The sequence below is a fragment of the Ostrea edulis genome, chromosome 1, assembly GCF_947568905.1.
Source record: "Ostrea edulis chromosome 1, xbOstEdul1.1, whole genome shotgun sequence".
NCBI lineage: Eukaryota > Metazoa > Mollusca > Bivalvia > Ostreida > Ostreidae > Ostrea > Ostrea edulis.
In genome coordinates this window covers 10,882,621-10,903,596 of record NC_079164.1, presented here as the reverse complement: position 1 = coordinate 10,903,596, position 20,976 = coordinate 10,882,621, and the positions used below count along the sequence as shown (strand labels likewise).

At 34.3% G+C, this 20,976-nt stretch overlaps 3 protein-coding genes and 1 long non-coding RNA gene across 7 annotated transcripts; 1 reads left to right on the top strand and 3 right to left on the bottom strand.

Moving 5' to 3' along the window:
• Nucleotides 1-169: 169 nt before the first annotated feature.
• Nucleotides 170-12,356, bottom strand: LOC125653144 (uncharacterized). Of its 2 annotated transcripts, none has more exons than XM_056152657.1 (9): nt 12,279-12,356; nt 10,564-10,994; nt 8,834-9,059; nt 8,132-8,302; nt 7,715-7,874; nt 7,149-7,279; nt 6,788-6,895; nt 2,185-2,326; nt 170-1,493 (listed from the first exon to the last, which is right to left on the bottom strand). In XM_056152657.1, the coding sequence occupies exons 2-9, from the start codon at nt 10,794-10,796 to the stop codon at nt 1,363-1,365; spliced, it is 1,302 nt and encodes a 433-aa protein (XP_056008632.1). In that variant the 5' UTR covers nt 10,797-10,994; nt 12,279-12,356; the 3' UTR covers nt 170-1,362. The 2 variants fall into 2 exon arrangements, with proteins under 2 accessions (XP_056008632.1, XP_056008633.1); XM_056152658.1 differs by having other exon boundaries at nt 10,564-11,558; nt 12,279-12,322.
• LOC125664390 (tRNA-specific adenosine deaminase 2-like) lies at nt 11,027-11,551 on the bottom strand. Its single transcript, XM_048897138.1, has one exon. It carries the CDS (start codon nt 11,549-11,551, stop codon nt 11,027-11,029), a length of 525 nt encoding a protein of 174 aa, XP_048753095.1.
• A 159-nt stretch (nt 12,357-12,515) lies between the features above and the next one.
• LOC125664115 (uncharacterized) lies at nt 12,516-18,642 on the top strand. Of its 3 annotated transcripts, XM_048896659.2 has the most exons (8): nt 12,543-12,698; nt 12,842-12,961; nt 13,391-13,583; nt 13,741-13,931; nt 14,608-14,725; nt 16,084-16,280; nt 16,677-16,829; nt 17,878-18,642. In XM_048896659.2, exons 3-8 carry the CDS (start codon nt 13,448-13,450, stop codon nt 18,397-18,399), a joined length of 1,317 nt encoding a protein of 438 aa, XP_048752616.2. In that variant the 5' UTR covers nt 12,543-12,698; nt 12,842-12,961; nt 13,391-13,447; the 3' UTR covers nt 18,400-18,642. The 3 variants fall into 3 exon arrangements, with proteins under 3 accessions (XP_048752615.2, XP_048752616.2, XP_048752617.2); XM_048896658.2 differs by lacking the exon at nt 12,842-12,961 and having other exon boundaries at nt 12,516-12,698; XM_048896660.2 differs by lacking the exons at nt 12,543-12,698; nt 12,842-12,961 and having other exon boundaries at nt 13,391-13,498.
• LOC130051202 (uncharacterized) lies at nt 13,758-14,409 on the bottom strand. The gene is made up of 2 exons (XR_008799593.1): nt 14,362-14,409; nt 13,758-14,331 (listed from the first exon to the last, which is right to left on the bottom strand). It is a non-coding gene; the product is annotated as an uncharacterized LOC130051202 (long non-coding RNA).
• Nucleotides 18,643-20,976: the final 2,334 nt, after the last annotated feature.

Below are 20,976 nucleotides of genomic sequence, written 5' to 3'. Positions count from 1 at the left end.
ATCTTATGAGCAGATGAGAAAACGCTCCCTTTCTGACTCACATTTAAGTTGGTTATGTACAGTCAATATTATGAAAGAAAACACTCCCACTTTATAACCCAACATAATACCTTTCCACAAAGTTTTGGACTGACTTCTGTTATTTGGAAGAAGAAAAAAAAACTCTCAATGAATATTTATGACAATTGCATTTATTGAAATTTTCATGAATTATGTGTAGTGTAAATAAGAAAATCATGTTCTGAAAATATAAATTAGCATCATCTTCCATGAAATATAGGTATATTGTATATAAATTTGAAAGTGTGTGGATACATGTTGCCTCATATATAGCATAATAATGAATACTAACTAATGTAACAACAAATCATCAACAGACATAAATGTATTCCTTACTGGGACTGAACTAAGATAATTATATTTAAATTACATCAACATACTCTTGAAAGCAATATGGACGGTCACCAATTTCTCAAAGAGGAAACTTTGTAATCAACAGCTATGTCTATTGAGGACTCCATCAACATAAGACATTACTGATTGTATAAAGATGACATGACTGTGAAATCAGGAGAAAAGACAACATTAAATATATGGTTACCGTACAGTCATATCAAATTCAGACATTTAAAGGCAATAGATACACACACACACAAAAAAAAAATCACCCAGCATCTCCAGAACACAGATCAATCAGAAATGTACAAAACTTCCATTTCATACAAATTCATAAGGAGATTTTGGGAGTTTTTTGTAATCACATCACTGAATTAAGTACGATAATACGAGGATCTAATAAACTATTTGCCAAATGCAAGAATAAGAATGATTGCAAGTGAAAAACAGTCACCAAAGATATTAGCTTTAGCAGCAATAAAATCTGTAATAACAATCTACTATCACAAAATAATTCTGTTCTTAACATCATGTTAAGAAATAGTACATCATGAACTATATATATACAATTGTTAGGGGCTGCGATGTGATGAACTACAGGTATACAATTGTCCAGGCTGCAATGTGATGAACTACAGTATACAATTGTTAGGGGCTGCAATGTGATGAACTATATATATACAATTGTTAGGGGCTGCAATGAGATGAACTACAGTATACAATTGTTAGGGGCTGCAATGTGATGAACTACAGTATACAATTGTTAGGGGCTGCAATGTGATGAACTACAGTATACAATTGTTAGGGGCTGCAATGTGATGAACTATATATATACAATTGTTAGGGGCTGCAATGTGATGAACTACAGTATACAATTGTTAGGGGCTGCAATGTGATGAACTACAGGTATACAATTGTTATGGGCTCCAACAGAACAGTTTTCCTATTATCAAGAGAAAAAGTCTCTCAATCAAATCTGGAGATATCCCTGCCGAACAGGATTGCTTTGGTCCAATCCATGGGAACCTGCATTCTCAGTCGCCAGCTTCCCAGCTTTGTCAGATAGGCCGACCTCCACAGGAACCAGGAAGTAATCCCTAAAACATAATTAAAAAAAATTATCCTTATGAAAGAAACCAGGAAGTAATGGGTTAAACATTATTAAAGCAGAAAGTAAAGTCTAACATGTTAGATAATCCAAGCTAAGAACATGAAAAAATGCCCAAGCATGAAATAATAAGCCCATGAGTATACTGAGATGAAATAATAAGCCCATGAGTATACTGAGATGAAATAATAAGCCCATGAGTATACTGAGATGAAATAATAAGCCTATGAGTATACTGAGATGAAATAATAAGCCCATGAGTATACTGAGATGACCCAATAATGTTTAATATGTTATTGAACTACATACATGAAATGATGCTTAACCATGAAATAAGAGACCAATGTGACCCAAGAAACATGCATTGAAAACAGCAAACTTTCTCACGAATTTTAATTTATCAGGTGTAAACTTTATAAAATATGTTTTAGAGCAACAATGATAGCACCAATTCATGACTGGGCTGAACGGTCATTATCCTACAATTCAGTGTTTGAAACTTGCTCTAAAATTAACTTGTAATGCAGGGCTGACTGCTTGTAAAAATTTTAAGCCCTGCCAAAGACCTACTAGCCCATAGAAATAACTACCATTTTTTAACTCACTTTTATCAATAACAATCTTCTCATTAAAGCGATTATGTTGCTATGGGAACCAATTCTCATAACATGGAGTCTTACCCTGCATTTTCATGTTTGGAATATCGGAAACACCTTGGTAATGCCCTACGTATGCTAACATCCCCTTGCTTTGAAAAGTGAACTCCTTATCTGCTTTTCCGCACAGAAGATTTGCTACATATTCTCCCTGTCTTTCAGCCACCTGTAATTATAATTAATTATAAATCAATCTTTCTCATCAGGTCTGATTCTTTAAACAGATTCGCCTGTACAGAGCTCCAGTAGACTGGAGATTATCATACACTGGTAACATATCATTTTAGAATGTAAGATGTATCACTAAGTTGCATCACTAGAATGTAAGATGTATCACTAAGTTGCATCATTAGAATGTAAGATGTATCACTAAGTTGCATCATTAGAATGTAAGATGAATCACTAAGTTGCATCACTAGAATGTAAGATGAATCACTAAGTTGCATCACTAGAATGCGACATACAGTAGACAAGCTGCTGGAGTTAAACAATTTCTATTTATCTATTGACATCATCATGTTGGCATGCAGTCAAAATAACAAAACAAATGACAGATAACAAAAGGAAAAGAAGAGAAAACAAGAGATGTTTGTAAAACACATATGCCCCCCATGGTGCAAAATTGAAAAGGGTTATACACACACATCATTTAATTGATAGTAGTACATATGTATCATCAATTCAAAATACTGAGCAGACAATATCTTCCTATGTCAAGAGTGAATTGACCATGTGACCTAAATATCAATAGGGGTCATCTACTCCTTATGCTGTACCAGTGTACCAAGTTTGGTGTCAATCAAGCAAATAATTCTTAAAATATAGGAGACAATATATGACTATGTCCAGTTCAACAATTGACTTTTGACCTCAAAATCAATATGGGTCATCTTCTCCTGAAGATGTACCAGTGTACTAAGTTTGATGTCCGTCAAGCAAAAGGGTTATCAAGATATTGAGTGGACAGTATATTACTATGTTCAGTTTGACCTTTGACCATGTGACCTCAAAATCAATAGGAATCATCTCCTCCTGAATATACACCACTGTACTAAGTTTGATGTCTGTCAAGCAAAGGGTTCTCAAGATATTGAGTGGACAGTATATTCCAATGTCCAGGTTGACCCTTGACCTTAAAACATGTGACATCAAAATCAATAGGGATCATCTTCTCTTGAAGATGTACCAGTGTACCAAGTTTGATGTCTGTCAAGCAAAGGGTTCTCAAGATATTGAACGGACAGTATATTCCTATGTCCTGTTTGACCCTTGACCTTTGACCATGTGACCTCAAAATCAATAGGGGTCATCTTCTCCTGAAGACGTACCAGTGTACCAAGTTTGATGTCTGTCAAGCAAAGGGTTCTCAAGATATTGAGCAGACAGTATATTCCTATGTCCAGTTTTACCCTTGACCTTTGACCTCAAAATCAATAGGGGTCATCTTCTCCTGAAGACGTACCAGTGTACCAAGTCTGATGTCTGTCAAGCAAAGGGTTCTCAAGATATTGAGCGGACAGTATATTTCCATGTCTAGTTTGACCCTTGACCTTTGATCATGTGACCTCAAAATCAATAGGAGTCATCTTCTCCTGAAGATATACCAGTGTACTAAGTTTGATGTCTGTCAAGCAAAGGGTTCTCAAGATATTGAACGGACATTATATTATTAAGTCCATATTATATTATTAAGTCCCTTGACGTTTGACCATGTGACCTCAAAATCAATAGGGGTCATCTTCTCCTGAAGATGTACCAGTATACCAAGTTTGATGTCTGTCAAGCAAAGGGTTCTCAAGATATTGAGTGGACAGTATATTCTAATGTCCTGTTTGACCCTTGACCTTTGACCATGTGACCTCAAAATCAATAGGGGTCATCTTCTCCTGAAGATGTTCTGGTGTACCAAGTTTGATGTCTGTCAAGCAAAGGGTTCTCTAGAAATTGAATGGTCAGTATATTCCTATGCCCAGTTTGACCCTTGACCTTTGACCATATGACCTCAAAATCAATAGGAGTCATCTACTCCTTAGGATGTACCAGTGTGCTAAGTTTGATGTTTTTGAAGCAAAGGGTTCTCAAGATATTGAGTGGACATTATATTCCTGTCGAGAGTAGATTGACCCTTGACCTTTTGACATGAAAAACAATAGGGGTCATTTTCTACTCATAACCAACCCACATATGAAATATCATTATCATCAAGTGAAAGGTTCTCAAGATATTGAGCGGACAACATGTGGTCTACAGACCGACCGATCGACCGACAGTTGCAAAACAATATGCCCCCTCTTTTTCAAAGGGGGGCATAAAAATATATGACACAATGACTATAGCATGTAAGACATATTCATACAGTTCTTTAAAGTCCATAAACTTATTTTCTCTGCATAAAGCCTCTATCTAAATAGTTATACAAACATTTTGTAATATTATAATCACATGGGTTAAAAATTTCTTTAATGGGATCAGACTCAGGGTTTGGCGGTTAAAACCGCCCTGTTTTAACCAGTGGTTTTAACCGTCCCAGTCAATACTCCCCAAGTGGTCAATACTGGTCAATAATGGTCAATTGTGATTTAAACTGCCCATTTTCCTATTTTTGTACATTTCTTGCAAAGATAAAGATAAATTAAGTCTTTTCATTATATGGATCAATTGTTGACTAATATTTTTCATTAGATAATCAAATGTAATTTCATAAGTTTAATATATTTGGTTTGCTGAAACTGACCGCAATATCTTCAGTACCTACCAGAGGGTCACAGTTCTATAACATAGCTTGATGATTGGAGACAGACCTCTAAAATACATGTACCTGGGCAGATTAAGAATAAAAGGTAGCTAGACATTACCTGAGCACAGGAAGGAGAGTGGATAGGTGTTAATAAGCATAGGCTAGGACCAGTGATGACCAGTGTGCCTGTTATTGTTATGAAAACATCACCAACCCACCCCCTCAAATGTTTATTCAACAGTTAAAATGAAGATTGATGAAACAATACTTATAGGTAGTTTGTTAAACTAAGGAATTTGAACAGAAACTTTTACATCTTCCCCAATTCAACCGAGTCATTTGTACATTATTTATTTAATATTATGACTTATAAGTATATTATAAACTGATAGTGCATGTTATGAATTACAGTATTTACCATAATGATCACTTAAACATTTAAAATAAATAACACAGACTATAATGACCAAATAATTTTCAATCGACCAGTATTAACCAGTATTGACCGGTTTTAACCAGTATTGGCCACTGGCCCAGTCAATACTCATATTGACCACTTTTTTGCCAACCCTGGGATCAGTTGAACAGTTTAACTATAGCAAGGTGCTTCATTTTTTTTTTAACACAGTGTACAATATATAGATGTACAAGGAAGTAGACTACCTATGTTGTACAATGTATTGAGATATACAATGTAGTGGAATGTCTTTGCAATGTACTAGAAATGAGTTTCACTGTATGTGCCATATATAGAAGTAAGTTGTCTATTTCCCATCTCTGCTTTACAGAGAAGTGGGTCTTTTTCCTATACCTGTGCTATATAGGAAATTGAGGCTTCTTTCTACCTGTGCTATACTGGGATTGATTGATTGAATGTGTCTTGTTTAACGTCCCTCTTGTGAATTTTTCACTCATATGGGGACGGCACCAAGACCGTTGAAGGACTTAAAATTCAGGTCTATGCTCAGCACTTACAGCCATCGAGCAGTGAGGGTTCTTTAGCGTGCCACACCCACTGTGACGCGGGACATCCGTTTTTAAGGTCATCTCCGAGGACCTGTGATATCCACACCCAATGCCGAGCATTTGGCGATGGAACTGTCAATACCTATTTTAACAACTTGGGTCTGTCGCGGCCGGGATTCTAACCCGGAGCTTCCAAGTGTGGGATGAACGATCTACCTCTAGACCACTGCGGCAGTTGCTATACAGAGAAATGAGATATACAGGGAAGTGAGGTCTTTCCTACCTATGCTATGCAACGAAGTGAGGCTTTTTACTACCTGTGTTATACAGGAAGTGAGGTTTTTACTACCTGTACTATACATGGAAGTAAAAATTTCCTACCTGTGTTACAAAGGGATTTGAGTTTTTTTCTACCTGTGCTATACAGGGAAATGAGGTTTTTTTCTACCTGTGTTATACATGTACAAGGAAGTAGGTTCTTTTGTCTATCTGACTATACATAGAAGTTAATTTTATCTACCTGTGCTGTATAGAGAAGTGAGGTTTCTTTTTACCTGTACTATACAAGGAAGTGAAGTTTTTTTTCTACCAGCACTATTCAGGGAAGTGAGGATTTTTCTACCTGTACTATACAGGGAGGTTAATTTTTTCTACCTGCTATATTGGGAAGTAAGATTTTTTTTAAAGTTTGTACTATACAAGGAAGTGAGGTTTTTTCTACCTGCGCTATACAGGGAAGTAAGGTTTTTTCTACTAGTGCTTTACAGGGAAGGGAGGTTTTTTTTTTTTTACCTGTACTATACATGGACATTAATTTTTCCTACCTGTTCTATATATGGAAGTGGTTTTTTTTTCTACCTGTGCTATATAGGAGAGTGAGATTATTTTCTACCTGTGCTATACAAGGAAGTGAATTTTTCCTACCTGTGCTATACAAGGAAGTGAGTTGTCTTTGATGTCTGCACAGTCACCAAGAGCATACACACTGTCTGTGGTGTCGCCAATAACATGTAGATATTTATCTGTTAGAATCTGCATTAAAAAAGGGCATTCCTAATGTACATACATGTACCAATAATCGCAAACCAAAGGCTTGATTGCTTAACTCCACAAATATCAAATAATCTATTTCGTTTACATTGATAGTGGTTTCAGTAATTCATCTGAATGATTCTGTAGGACTTTGTGTGCATTTATGTAACTTTGGTCTGCATTGGGTTCATCATATTTCACATGTAAACTGGTTCTAAGGTCTGCTTTGTTAATTCACAAAACTGGGAAATACCTGTCCACTCTTGTTTTTCTGTACATCTAGTGACTTGACAAACTGTGTAGGTGATAAGCCTGTGCTCCATACAACTAATCCACATGGTAAATCTTCCCCATTACTTAACTTCACACAGTCGGACGTCACCCCTACAACATAAAACAAGGTCATTAAGTCTCACACAGTCTGACGTCATCCCTACAATAATAGTCTTGTGCACTTCCAACAATACATTTGATGATTTAATACACTGAAATCAAGAACATGTTTATTAATTTCATACAGTTAATGTCATCCCTACATCATAAAACTTCACATAGTATGAGGTCGCTACTCCAGGTAAGAATAGGTCCTCAGTAACCCTTGTTTGTCATAGAAGGTCAACTAAATGGGATGGTCCTTTGGATGAGACCACAAAAACTGAGGCCCCATTGAGCTTCACATAGTATGATGTCACTCCTGTATATTAAAAGAAAGTCATTAAGCTTCACCCAGTTTGTTGTCACTGACTCTTACAAAAATCCTTTCCTTGTAGAGTCCCGATGGTTAATGTTTCAAGAATTGTTTTATTAAACAGAACATACTTGTAACAGAGGATTTGACGAGTTTAAATCGATCCCTTTCTTTAATTTTCTTCTCAGCAAAATGCCTCAGACGCTCATCAAAAGACGACAAAATCTGATTGGACTCTACCAAGGTCACATGTACTTGGTCCTTCCTCTGGTGGTAAACTCTGGCAACATCCTGTCACAAATGTTGCATCACAATCATAAATAAATGAAATATTGTTTTCTTTACTATTTGTTAACATGCAATGCACATTTTTAATTACCAAGGTCAGAAATACACTTTTAAAGTTCTGTATTTTTCTGGACCTTCCATTTACATACAATGTATTTATCTGTTCGAACTGGTAATTTAGTTCCCTATTTTTCTGTATGTTCCATTTACCTGCTTGATTCAGTAATTTAGTTCCGTATTTTTCTGTATGTTCCATTTACCTGCTCGATCCAGTCATACAGTTCTGCACCAAACTCCACCCCTGTCGGACCACCTCCCACAATTACAAAGTTCAGCAACCGCTTCCTTTCATTTTCATCTAAGCCTGGGTGAAGGGAAAGTTCAATATTTTGTATAATCCGATTCCTTATTTTCCTTGCATCAGGTATGTCCTGTTAATTGATGAAACAGTAGTTAATACATGTGTATCAGTTTACAATATGATAACATAACAACTTGTGCAATTCAAATGCCTCATCCATAAACACGTTTTGTCAATCAGTAAATGATATCAAAATATCTAATTTAAACAGTATTTTATTATGAGAATTCATGATAGGATTGAACAGCAGGCACTGCCTATATAAGTCCTCTCCGTATCAACATATCAAAATATATTCAAGAATCCTGTATATTATACATAGAGGCCCTTTTTTTTAAAATGAGATCAAGCTCCTGTGTATCAAATAATGTCTTTTGAATTGAGTTCTTAAAACCTGAGGTCCCATGTCATGGTAAGTGTTCGCACATAATCATTAAAGATCCCTTTAATACTTCTAAGGCCCTGAACACCATTCATACAATGTACGTTGAAAAAGTATGACAATTAACAGTTGCATTATTAGCACTTGCATGGCACTCATGAATCTGAGAAACATGAGAAATAATGTGATGGAATTTTACAATGGTCACAAATTCCATACCTTGAGAAAAAATGCATGTTCCTCAACACCTGGAACATTAAATGTATTGCTGCGAGCCCCTACTGCGAGCACGAGTTTGTCGTAATTCAGCGTGTATCCAAGTCCTGGCTGCAGCACACTTTCGCAGTGGAGAACTTTATTGTCTCTGTCCACTTTGGTTGCATAAGACAAATGGAAGTCTGCCGTCTGACGAAAGCGAACATTTCTGACTGGTTCAATGATAGACCTAAATATTATCAAAAATCTATAAGTGTTTTCATATTTTACTTACAGGAGTTACCATATTAAAGTACAGCTGGTTTCAGTATGAATTATTTATCTATCTGATGCACCTTTCCAAAGATATACAGACCACAAAACAGATAGAAAGACAGACACAATGAGTAGCAAATTGATCCTTGTGTGTCAGCTAGACTGTCTACTTTGCAATACAGGGTTCGAAATTAACTCATGTCCGTAAGTCCGAGACTAGTAAAAAACGTGTCGGACTAGTGAACTCTCTATAGTACTAGTCCGTACGGACTAGTGAAAATCCAGAATTCAATCTTGAATTGGTAAAGATTTTTAGCAACATTTGTCGGAGTATCTTAGATGTTTGAACTTATGGTTGATTACCTGCATGGTCAAGTGTTTGCATGACTATGACAGCCTGATCTTCCTAGCACATGGAGTGTGTTCGAGACCGCCGTTCTACGAACGTGCACAAATTGTCAAATTCCTGCCGATTCCGAACGCCGAGTACACATCACGAGAATGTGTTCTAGGTGCAAGAATTGCAAGTAGTGTGGTCTGAGAACATGCACGTTTGTGCGCACATTTTCTCGACATTCGTGACTCTAACACAGTAGTTCATAACACTATAGCTCATGATTTGGGCAACCGAGTGAATTTTTTTTACTTTATTGATAAAATTTCCAACTCTTGTGACTTTAAGATCTGAGCACCAAAACAACAAGAACGTCGATCTCGAACGCACTTATGGACATTTATAAAAGGATTAACTCGGAGGTTAATATTGTATGCTTCTGAAGATCTTGAATGCGAAATAAAATATGGTGGTCTCTTTTTCTTCTATAGGTGTCAGAAATTGAATTGTTTGCAACTGTGATGTATTTGATTTGATTAAATACTATTGAATAAAATGAAGATCATTTTATTATATACTGGATGGACTAGTGAAATGCTTTGCTGACTAGTGAACATCAACAGTTAATAGTCCGTACGGACTAGTGCTTGAAAAAGTTAATTTCGAACCCTGCAATAGAGGCAAACAATTGAAACATTTACCTACCCCAGTAATAATGTTACATTGATATTCATTATAACCAAAGAAAAATACAAATATTATTTTCCACTCTTTGGAACTCCTATCATATGAAATTGTCCATCATGTCCATTAGGCCTTTAATAAAAATTGTGTTTCCTGTACAACTCAATGGACCCTAAATCATACACCTTACAAATTGTTTAAACAAATTCTTCAAGACATTATTGATTAAATTGCTTTGGAGTTGACAGTTGTACTTACTCAGAAGATAATCAAATAAAAAGATAATGAAAAACATGGCCATAATCAATATGTTAATCTAACAACGAGGACATTGTGATCAGAAAGTTTGAGAAATAAATCTATTTTCTTCCTACCTACCCTAATTTTGTCTGTTTAATTGTTAGCGGAAACACACTAACTATTACTTTTGGCTTTATATATCTGTTAGTCACAAGATTACCTGAATTCTAGTGTTCCCACTGTTGTACTGGCAAGTAAAGGTGTAAACAGAAAGTAGTTCCTAGGGCTTATCACCACCACATCAAACACCTTCTTGTCAATATTCCTGAGCAAACTGTAACCTCCCCAACCTGTTCCCAGAATCACCAGTTTCTTACGACCTGTCTGGGTGGTTAAATTTCTATGAAATAAACTCGTCTTTATGTGGAAACACTTTCTTGTAAACTTAATCATGTCTTGGATTGGAGTCAATTTCTTTGTATGATCCTCTTGAGACAGTTCTTCCTTAACATGAAACTGTTATGTAGTACAGCAAATTGGAGGATACAAGTCCATTAATCATCTTAATGTCTTCAATGTTCATATATACATGTTCATGATATATTACTTTGGAATCACATAGCTCACATAGCACTACTGTACCACAGTCATCTGTAAAAAGAATAAAATATCTGTGAGATGCTTTAGTTGGATTCCTCTTTCTTTGACTTTCTTTTTTCCTCAGGAGCATTGGGATTCTCTCCTTGATAAAACTTCTTTAGCAACTCAACAGCTCTGTCTTTCATTATGCCACCCACGGACTGAAAAGAAGGACCTAGACTGGTGATGTTGGCATCGTGCACAGACAGAATAGATCCACAGCCACCGAACCTGTCATTATAACATCCAAATATAACCAGGGGAATCCCCACTTGTCTCAGGGCACCTGCACACATAATGCATGGTTCTACAGTAACATACAAAACAGTCTTATGAAATACATCTGCAGAGTGTATCTCATGAGCTTTGCTCCACTTCAACACTTGGTCAATGGCTACTATTTCAGCATGACGAGTAGCATTTTTTGTTTCATTCACTTCATTTCTTCCTACGGCTATGATTTCATCATTATACACCATTATACACCCCACCGGAACCTCACCAGCTTCTAAAGCCTCTTCAGCAAAGTTAAAGGATTTTACCATCCAGTTTTGCTGAGCATCATCCATTATCTACCTTGAAAATCAAAAATACAAACATGTGCTTCTTTTTTAAAATATATGATTGGCTGCTGGTGTGATTTTGAAAATAATCATTAAACGAAAACAATAGAATACTAGTCAAATGATCGTTAATGTTGACCATTTGGTATGTTAATAATATCTGCAACTTAAATGAAGATTGTGATTAGAATATGTGTGTAGTTTGAGAGAGAAAAAGGTGAACATTTCCTACCAATCTACCCTAATACTTGAACTTAGATGTAAGAAGAAACATCAAAATTTATATTTTTTGCCACAGGTGCTTGGATCTTAATAAATGAATAAACATAAAACTTATAAATAGTTATCATTTACATACTATCTATGTGTATTCATATTCAAAATTTATATCTAGATTCTACCTACCCTACCTAAAAATAATTCCAAGTGAAATAAGAAACATTACATGCATCATATATGACCCAAGCATCTATGTTTTTGGCCTTTAAAAATAAGAGACATGCAATAAAATAAAAGAACGATTCCAGTACCTTTTCATGCGATCTTTCTTAAAATTTCGAATGACATGTCTGCTCAAAATTATACATATCAGACAGATGTTTTCTCATGTTACTAGGCCGAGATTGAACCTTCATTATAGGTTCTGTATCTTTATATGATGAAAATAAAGTCAATGCAGTGCATGATGTAAAGACTTATTGCAATTACATAGCACCTTAATAACGCTCAATACCTGTAGATGTTGCAACAAGGTCAAGTCGGTTTGCTTCTTTTCTTTTTCCGTCGGGATCGGTCTTAACAACTTTTAATAAGATGTACGGTATATGTGTCGTATGTTTTTGAAATAGTATGCATTTTATGTATACAAGTATTTTATCAGTATTTTTGTGTTCTTGAAGGACAACATTAAAGATTTTCAAATATAAAAATACGAAATTGGTTGATAAGCAAATTGATAATTGTACGACTTGTTTAATTTTATCACCAAAATTTTGACGTCACAAATTTTTCTGCATAAGCAGAACTTCTGACGTTGCACACACAGAAAGGCCGAGGGAATATCAAATGCACCCTTTCACAAACATGGATATGTGAATATCTTGTTTTTAATTCATCGTGAGAGGGAACGTGATTCGCAATGAACACCTTTGTCGTAAGTCTCAATATAGGAAGTTTACAAACATGGAGTCACTTTGTTCATGACTTGAAAATGAAAACAATCGCTAGTTTAGTCCCGTATTCATGTTCATAAAACGCTCTTCAAATCTAAAATAATAATACATGTATCTTGCATAGATTTGAGAAAACACCCTGCATTTCGACATGTTTAGTAACAGAAAAGGTCCCTTATAACGTCATAAGGATACGCCTATTTATATTTCGGAAATTCCTCTGGATAGGATACCATGATCATATGTACGTATTATACCGTGATTGATGTGTCAGGCACAATCGCTTGATTTAGCTACATACTTTATGATACAATTTATGTTTCCATATTTAAAAAACCCGAAACCTTTAGTTTGCATTTCTTTATAACTTTATTTTTAGCACACAATGACATAATGCTGTTTGATACATGTACAATATATCACAATTTTACAATACATTTAAGAAATAAATTGAATTTTTTTTAAAAATACATGAGGGAATGAAGTGTGACATTTTACGCCAGCATACTGCATGAAGCTTAGCAGTTTGGCATGAAAAGTATGCTGGCGAAAGCATTACTAGCTAAACTAGCAAAATCTAAATTTCTGCGAAATATTGTATGCACCAAATATAATAGCTTTTATTATGTTGTGATCTGTAATATAGTTTCTTGTTTTCATCTTTTACTTTTAGACTCACCCAAGTGTAAGAGTCAAAGGCACAGAAAACAACTATAACCCTGTGAGATGCATGGACCACAGATGTCCTGATAACTCGGTTCACATGCACTGCCCTTTATGTGTAAAGAGAGATTTCTATCATGACCCAGTCATATTAAAAGCCCATTTTCGTGTTAAACATGTTGATAAAGGAATAGATTTTGCAGGTGTGTAAACATTTTTTTAATGGAATAAAGTAAAAGGAACTGTTTAATATTACCGAATTAATATTGGAATTTCCTACATTTACGGATGAAACAAAATTTAAGGTCATGTTACGAAGTTTTGAGATATGTTTATAATGTTTTATGTTTTGATATGCAGGGCTGAAAATATTAAGATGCTGTGATCATTGCGATATTATTGGTATCATCAAAGGAGAAAAGAAATTCAAGGGTGCTCACTGGCATTGCTACAAATGTCGAAATGGCTTCAATAGAAGAGACGAAGCCATTAAACATTACAAGACCCACTTCAGAAATCCACAAACAACATTTCAAATCCAAATTGCTCAGGCAGGTTTCAAATTTATGTCAATTTCTTCATTGACAAAACACTAAATTGTCCCAGTATATAAAATAAGGTACATTGATTATTGAATAACTCTCCTCATTTGTTATCACATGTCACAATGGAAATCTTTCCATCTCATAAATGTTCGTTTAACTGGCTCAAACCTCAGTGCAGTAGCCAATCAAAATGCAGATAACAAAATTGTTGCATTAGAATGAAACATGGTGCTGAAATCTCGCAGGGAGGATTTTACTTTATACAAAAATAAATAAATTAAATTGTTTTCAATATTTATGGGATAAGATATATAAAATATGGTAAAAGAAAAATTTAAGAGAAAAAAGATGATGCTGGAGCTGATCTCATTTTAACCTGTAAGGCTGTTTATGATCTCATTTTAACCTGTAAGGCTGTTTATGATCTCATTTTAACCTGTCTCATTTTAACCTGTAAGGCTGTTTATGATCTCATTTTAACCTGTAAGGCTGTTTATAAGCCTTTCAAACTTTTTGAGTTTGAATGGGTCTTTTGTGATTTTCAATGACTGATATTAATAAAACATTATTTCATTGTCATAATGAATGTTGTAAATAAGTAATGTTATCATACATGTATATCATCATTACCAGTAAAGAAACCTCTATACACTTGTGTTTTATATGTGTATTTTTAACTTAGGAGATTAACAATCCATGTTCTTACCAAGATGACTCCATGGAACCAACAGAATTGTCCATCCATCCCGTGCTTACCCAGGCGGTTATGTCCACTAGTTTGGCTGAAACAGGCTACAAGTGTAAGTAGGATAATATTTACACAAGTCGAAGTGAAAGCATTTGATTAATTTTAGATACTCTCCTACAACACGTACAAGTAAGAGGCTCATTAACATTCCTACCGTGTCACCATTTAATTAATTATAGATATACTCCTATACTATATACAAATTAGTAAGAGCCTCATTAATGTACTGTATCACCATTCAACATATTAATTATAGATATACTCCTCAATCTAATTATAATTTGATGTTGGATCTGCTCACATACCCACTACACAAACATCTAACAACATGTTAGTTGAGGGTCTCGTCAGAGGTCAAATTTGCATGAAAAATTAACCAATTGCCACAAAGGCGGAAATGTCATCAGCATCCAGTGAGAATCCTCATTACATACTGTATTTGGTTGCCTATCAAACTAACTCCTACAACATGTAAGAGACTTGGTTAACATTCAGTTAATTATAGGTATATTAACTCATACATTACGTTCAAGTTAAAGCATTGCTCAACATTCAATTAATTATAGATATACTAACTCCTACAGTACATTCAAGTTAAAGCATTGCTCAACATTCAATTAATTATAGATATACTAACTCCTACAGTACATTCAAGTTAAAGCATTGCTCAACATTCAATTAATTATAGATATACTAACTCCTACAGTACATTCAAGTTAAAGCATTGCTCAACATTTAATTAATTATAGATATACTAACTCCTACAGTACATTCAAGTTAAAGCATTGCTCAACATTTAATTAATTATAGATATACTAACTCCTACAGTACATTCAAGTTAAAGCATTGCTCAACATTTAATTAATTATAGATATACTAACTCCTACAGTACGTTCAAGTTGGAGCATTGTTCAACATTCAGTTAATTATAGATGTACTAACTCCTACATTATGTACAAGTTAAAGCATTGCTCAACATTTAATTAATTACAGATAAGTTCTACAACAATGAACATGTATAAGTTAGAGCCTCTGTTGATAGCCTTACTGTGTTACTGTCATAATTATACAGGTACATGCCTTAGAATGAAGTACAAAAAGAAAGCATTAGATACAAAATGTAATAATGAGTAAAATCTGAAAATAGATAAAATCATAGAATACATTTAGTTGAAGAATATGTATGCATAAAAGCATGCATGTGGAACCTTTAACTGCATGGCTGGAGGAGCATTTTAGATGCACCCATACGTGGATTTATGAAGTAGTGATGGAAATTCTTCAGTTCTGTACCAGATTCAATCATTTGGACATTGTCAACAGTGATATTGTTAAGTTATCAAAAATATTAAAGTTGTGTCATAAATTGTAATTCTTTTGTATTTATAATGTCTCATTACTCTTGTTCAGCCCTTCTGAACCCTCAAACAACACAAATCAGTCTGACCAATGGAAAGCCTTCTGACGGAACAATGCATGTGTCTGTGGCAGCCAATGAAACGGTGGATTCTACAGACAACTCACAAACTCACATTATGATTATACAGGAGGACCAGGGTGAATCAGAGGATGGCAGCTCATACACCACCCAGATTATCTCTAGTCAGGTCTGCTACTGTGTACAGTCATCTTATCACATGGTTATAAATATCAAATGTAGGTGTCAGAGTTATCAAGGGATACATGGTGGTCAAGGATAAGATTTTCCAGCATGATTAAAGGAATAATTCAGAAAGAGGCTCTATGTTGTATTTATATATATGATTTAATTAAGAAATTGATAACCATTTTGAATAAAAACTTTACTAGACTATGAAGTGGGGCAGTCATGTGTTCAAATCCTGTGATGCTTAAAAAGTAATACCATTCTTTGTAAACTACAAGTATTTCTGAAACACATGCATGAATTTATGTAATAGGCGTAATGTTTGTTGCTTGTTTAGGAATTGATGTAAATTTTGTTGCTTGTTTAGGAATTGATATAAATTTTGTTGATCGATTAGGATGTAGGCATTGAGGAAGAAAAGGAACATGCTGTCCATCAGAATTCCGACAACCAGATGGAAGAATTGCAACAGAAATATGAAAAGTTACACGAGGGCAAAGTTCAAACGGAAACCCAACTGAAGATAGTCATAGAGAACCTACAGACAGAGGTGAGGGGTCAAATTTTTTAAGACGCAGAGAACGTACAAAAAGAGGTGAAATTTCTAAAGTATTATTTTAAAATTCATTTTTAAATATTTGAATCTAAAGTGACTGAAGCAAGCATTGTATTACATTAATACATTATATGTCATCCTCTTCTTGTGTTCATTTTCGTAACTTGTCTTAGCTGTGGAGTGATACAGTAAAACTCTAATATAGCGATCACGGATATAGCAATGTTACGGCTATAGCAAAATGAAATCGATTGCCCTGGCAAATTCTTTATATATTCTATATAAAAATCTGCATTTATAACGAACACGGATATAGCGAATTTACGGATATAACATAGTAAATTCTTATTCCCCGTGAATTAAAAATGAATGTAAAAATCACCTTTTATAATAATTTTTTTTGTTTTAAATTCGTTGTGATTTTAACAATCGCTTTCCTTACAAAGATCCCATAACTATCACGAAATTTCTGTTTGAATTTTTTCAAAAGAGGTTGTTAACACAAAAAAATAATTACACATACGTTTAGCAAATATATTGTTGATATTGTTTACTATTCTTGTTAATAAAATTTGAAGTTTTATCAAACACTACTTTATTTGTGTAAAGCAACAAGTAAATGACACTGTGATGGACTGTTAGTATGTATTGCACATAATTTTGTTCACATTTTTCTTTTGATACTTAATATTCCATCAAGATAGATTATCATATGTAAATCAGTGTGTATATTTCTTGTATAGAAATATTTCTTCTCGAAAATATATCGGCTTATTTTCTCTTATAGACAATGCAAATGCTAGTATATCGATTGTTGCTTTCTTATACAACTGATATACATGTACGACAAATCAATTTCATAACGAATTTGTTATATTTGAATTTTGAATTTGCTATAAATGTATAGCGAATTACGCTTATATCGAATTACGCTTATAGCAAATTTTTATAGAATGTCCGCAGAAATTCGCTACATCAGAGTTTTACTGTACATTGAAATCTTTCAGTCTAATTTGATCTGATAACTTATTTGTCAATGTAGATTAAAGATTTAAAAGAGAAGCTACAGAAATGTAAACAAAGAGAACAAGAATTGATAGAACAGATTAGTGTGCCACTAGATAAGAATACAGAAAACCTAGTGAAACAGCTCGAAAGCCAACACCGGGATCTACTGTATCAACAACTATTGTGTATAAAACGGGAATACAAAGTAGAAACACTCACATCCCCTGATGCTGCTTCAGTCTCTGACAATCACACCGAGCATAAAAAGACAACCATGGTGCCGAACGCCCAGTTGTTCACTGTTACCCAAAATTTTGACAATTCCACCGAACCAGGGGAAGAAGAACCTGACTCGTCGGATACTAGTGCTCAAGAAAACGAAGATTCCATGAAATTAGCTGAGAACTCCGATCATTCAGGAAATGTAGTGTGCATCATAGACAGTGCTGGAAACTTTCAAGTCACTCATCACTTAAATCCCCCAGAGGATGAATGTAGTAATGTAGAAGGGGGAAGTGAAAGTGAACCCTCTCCTAAACGGTTTAAGACTGATTAGGCACTGTGTGTACAGTGATGTAGAACCATGCAGTGCTATGACTCAAGATTTTTCAGAAAACAGGAAATGTGCATGATGATTATTCTGAATTAGTTTTTTCAGTATTTTTGTTAAAGATTAATTTATATTCAACAAAAGGATATTAGAAGTACTTTGTTGTTTAGTTATAGAAATTGAATGTATTATTTAAATTATTTCACTTTATTTCTGCAAAATTCTGAAAGTAAACAGAAGTGCAACATTTATAATTTTAGTATTGTTTGTTGTTCCTGTTTGGATATCATCCATCTTGGATTAAAATTTGAACATTTCCAATTTCTCAGGTTGTACTTGGCCAATTTTTACCCTATTGGCTCAAGTAGCATCTACATGTATGTGGCAATAGGAAGAAATGTTTCATGGTGCAAGCTGTTCAGAGTTCCACTTTCACAAAAAAAAATTTTGTAAGACACAAAGTGCTGAAAATTTTGTTGTTGAACTTACGATGGAATTCTAACTATTAAAATGTTGACGGAATTATTGTATTCTGCAGTGTTGCGGAAGAGAGGCATTATTATTGCAATAAATCAATGATTGTAATGGTGATAGTGGTGGAAGATTTGTAGATCACTATTCAGTATTAACACCATATATTACCTTTGGATATTGTAATGGTGATGGCATGGACAAACACCATTATGTGATTATTTAAGTCAAGGAAGTTTTATCAGAGGAAAAAGAAATATAAAAATAAAATAGAAACCGTTTTATGTTAATTGGCATCAACATAGAAAAAGATTTACCAGGATTTTTTTTATGGAATATACAAAGCATTATGGTATGATGATTGTGTTTGTCTGTTAGGTTTTTCATGTCTGGCTTACACGAGACCTAAGAATCATCAAACTTTGTCTGCTGATACTGCTTGGGTAGAGGGTTAGTTAAGTCACTGTGAAGTTTAATTAAGAGTAGCAACAACCACGCTCGCTAGGTGGCGCGTCATGTTTTATTTTTATTTCTACAGGAAAAGTGGGACGAGGTTCCACCCTGTTTTTTACGGGCTAGTATGGATAAACCTAGAGCCTACGAATGATGCGAAGTTGATCGTTCGGATCTAAAATAGCTATATTTAGCGTATCTCACGTGATTAGGCACATTCCAGAAAATCCCTTTGAGATCGAAGCGGTTAAGCAGAGCGAGTATATGTAAACATTGACTTAACGTTGAAATACGCAACAAAGACTGACATATTGATAAAATTTATGCATGAATAAATTATACTGAGGTCAAACATGGACGATAATTGCCCGTGTTCATATAGTATTTGATTGATTTCATTATTACCTCCCTTTGGAAAGGGGCTTGGCCTTTCATTTTAACAAACTTGAATCCTCTTCACACAAGGATACTTTGTGCCAACTTTGGTTGAAATTGGACCAGTGGTTCTGGAGAAGAAGTAGAAAATGTGAAAGTTTACAGACAGACAGACTACAGGTGATCAGAAAAGCTCACTTGAGCTAATAAAAAAACTACATGTATCATAACAGCACATTTTTACAACAAAATAAAATTTTCAGATTTAGAGCTAATATTAATACTTTAAAACTTTGATATTTTAAAATAAGAAATGTTTTAAGGGAGGTAATCTCTACGTATTATGTAAGAGTATTAGAGTACTATATATAGTATTACAGAAATGGGGCATTAGCTGTGAAAGTGATGGCAACCATTAATTTTCCCCAATTTAAATAGGAATGTATATTAATGATCAATGAAACATTTATTTTGTACCAAAACAAGAGAAACCAGCTAATAAAACTGCATTAGATAACACTTAATGTAAAGAAATAAGGAAGAATTATTGGCATGCAAGCCAATAATTATTTAATCACCAAAATTTCATATTCATGTGTCTGCTTTGAGATTAAAAAGTGTTTATGAAATAATTAAATACAACTACTTTTACTGAAATATATAATTATAGTGCAATTTTCATTGAATTCAAGTTTTGGTGACAATTAAATTTACAGTTAATGCCCTTTTAAAAAATGATTACATTAAGAAACTTGTAAAGAAGTTAATTGTTTTTAAACTTTTTTGTGCCTCTATATATGGTGTGATTTTAAATAGCCTTTTCTCATTGTGATATAATACCTCAAATTTGTGTTCAATATTACACTGCCTCCGATTCGATATACATGGTTACGCTTCTGATTAGCGCGTCATGAATAACACCATATAACCTTGCGTTATTATTTCTCATTACACCTTGATATGCTTTTAATCAACTTGAAGTTATCTGCACATGAGATTCTCTCTACTACACCTTTTGTTCTCATTATTATGCCTTTCCTTCTCATTATAATGCCTTTAATTCTCTATATCATGCCTTGTTCTCATAATGCCTTTGATTCTCTCTATTACACCTTTGATTCTCATTACAATGCCTTAGATTCTCTATATCACACCTTTTGTCCTCATTACAATGCCTTAGATTCTCTCTATCACACCTTTCATCCTCATTACAATGCCTTAGATTCTCTCTATCACACCTTTTGTCCTCATTACAATGCCTTAGATTCTCTCTATCACACCTTT